A 2,500-nucleotide genomic window follows, 5' to 3' on the forward strand; every position below is an offset into this window, starting at 1 on the left:
ACCTACTGATGGTAAACTGCACTGCAGACCCACTGTAATATTTATCTTAAAAGCCAGTCTGATCTGTATGAATAATACAGACCTTCATGCTGTGTGTGTCACGTGTTGTGCACACATGCTTTTGTTTGGGCGTGTGTGTGTGTGTGTGTGTGTGTGTGTGTGTGTGTGTGTGTGTGTGTGTGTGTGTGTGTGTGTGCAGGACCTCCAGGAGAGCGAGGTGTGTCAGGACGAGTTGGCTCTCAGGGTGAAGCAGCTGAAGGCGGAGCTGGTTCTCTTCAAAGGACTGATGAGCAACGTAAGAGTTTTAGAGAGTTTTATGGAGTTACTTTTGTATCTTCCTCCATCTGCAGCCATCTTGATCAGTGGAGAGCTGATGTGATCCACCTGTCACTCACCTGTCATAGTGCATCCTGACTCCGCCCCTTTCTTCTACACCCCGCCCCTCATATCAAAACGAGGCCAAAAAGATTTGAATGAATGAAAAACAAGATTTGATTGATCGAAAAAAGATTTGAATAAATGAAAAAAAAAAATTTGAATGAATGAAAAAAAAAATTTGAATGAATGAAAAAAAAATTTGAATGAATAAAAAAAATATTTGAATGAATAAAAAAAAATTTGAATAAATAAAAAAATTAAATGAATTTTTTAATTCATTTAATTTTTTTTTATTTATTCAAAAAAAAAATTATTCAGTCAAATATTTTTTTTATTCATTCAAATATTTTTTTGACATTTGACTGAATGAAAAAGACATAATTGTAAGTGAAAGAAGAAAGAAGAACTTTTTTTTTCCACTTTCAAAACTCCAACTCCAAACTTTCAAAATAAAGAAACAAAAGTAACTCCATATGTTTCATTCCAAAATGACAGCACAAAATTAAAACAAATCATGGTACTTTTTACAGGATAGTAGTCCTTGGTTGACAAAGTGATAACACTAATACACTCTACTTATCTATCTATCTATCTATCTATCTGTCTGTCTGTCTGTCTGTCTGTCTATCTACCTATCTATCTATCTATCTATCTATCTATCTATCTATCTATCTCTATCTCTCTGTCTGTCTATCAGAACCTGTCAGAGTTGGACAGTAAGATCCAGGAGAAAGCGATGAAGGTGGACATGGATATCTGCCGCCGTATCGACATCACCGCCCGACTCTGTGACGTCGCCCAGCAGAGGAACTGTGAGGACATGATACACATCTTCCAGGTACGTGTGTGTGTGTGTGTGTGTGTGTGTGTGTTATATTTCTATACTTATGTCCTCACAATAATAGAAAGATGAGGAGAATCCTACAAAGTGAGGACATTTTGCTGGTTTTCACTTCTTTAAGGGGTTTTTGGGGGTTTCTAGGTTTAAGACTTGGTTTGATTTAAGGATTAAAGTTACATTTAGGATCGTGTTTAGGTTTGGGTAAGGATGTAAAGGGGAATATCACCCATTTTATTACAGTAAATCACATATGTTACTTCTGTGCCCCAGTACAGTTCAGTTAAGTCTGTGAACTTGCACCGCTCTTTCCCAAAGCTAGAAATTAGAGAGAAAACCCTTAATTTTGCGATGTGACTGGGATTTAAAATAAAGGGGCTGCTCCATAGACAATGAATGGGAATCTGACTTTATGGAGCCATAAGATGCTAAGTTGAGTCGTCACACCAAAATTAAGTTCATATTCTAGCATTACTGACAGGTATGAACCAGAATTTAAACCTCATTTGGGTGGAAGAACTCACACAAAACTCTTATGGGTCAACAACACATCAGAGCCCCATTCACTGTCTATGGAGCAGAGCCAGATATAAAAAAAAAAATGTCCATGAACTTGGTTAGTGATGATTTAAAAAACCGCGTCTCCTCCCAGCAGGTGGCCACGCCCCCCTCCACTCTGACCCGCCGGCCCAGGAAGCAGAGCGGCCAGAAGGGCGGAGACGGAGACGAGTCAATCAGCATGTCTGACAGCGAGGGAGGCGGGGCTAAAGACGAGGAGTCCTGCAGCACGTCAGCCAATCAGATCAACGAGGAGATGCAGAGGATGCTGAATCAGCTGTAGGTATCGTGGTGTGTGTGTGTGTGTGTGTGTGTGTGTGTGTGTGTGTGTGTGTTTGGCCTGAAATCCTCTGTAATGATGTACAAACTAACTAATATTAAGTCATGTGTGTGACAGTACTTGACATGTCTAATGTGTGTGTGTGTGTGTGTGTGTGTGTGTGTGTGTGTCTCCAGTCGGGAGTGTGAGTTTGAGGACGACTGTGACAGTTTGGCCTGGGAGGAAACGGAGGAAACTCTTCTTCTCTGGGAGGATTTTCCAGGATACACACTGGGAGTCGAAACACAGGGAGAGGTACACACACACACACACACACACACACACACACACACAATGGACTGGAAACAACAGCCAGTAGTAAAGGATCAAAGCCACAGCACCATGACAGAAATCCGTCTGTCCCTCTAAAATGTGTTCACTGTATATTAGAGAAGTGCTGGGAACAG

At 40.6% G+C, this 2,500-nt stretch overlaps 1 protein-coding gene across 1 annotated transcript in view; it reads left to right on the forward strand.

Annotated features, from left to right (window-relative positions):
• The window catches only part of iffo1a (intermediate filament family orphan 1a), a 14,356-nt gene that overhangs the window by 8,809 nt on the left and 3,047 nt on the right, over positions 1 to 2,500 (forward strand). The window contains exons 3-6 of the mRNA XM_071904746.2: positions 200 to 295; positions 1,076 to 1,216; positions 1,872 to 2,053; positions 2,231 to 2,348. Coding sequence (XP_071760847.1) covers positions 200 to 295; positions 1,076 to 1,216; positions 1,872 to 2,053; positions 2,231 to 2,348 — 537 coding nt within the window. The remainder of the gene's footprint in view (positions 1 to 199; positions 296 to 1,075; positions 1,217 to 1,871; positions 2,054 to 2,230; positions 2,349 to 2,500) is intronic.

The sequence above is a fragment of the Centroberyx gerrardi genome, chromosome 19, assembly GCF_048128805.1.
Source record: "Centroberyx gerrardi isolate f3 chromosome 19, fCenGer3.hap1.cur.20231027, whole genome shotgun sequence".
NCBI lineage: Eukaryota > Metazoa > Chordata > Actinopteri > Beryciformes > Berycidae > Centroberyx > Centroberyx gerrardi.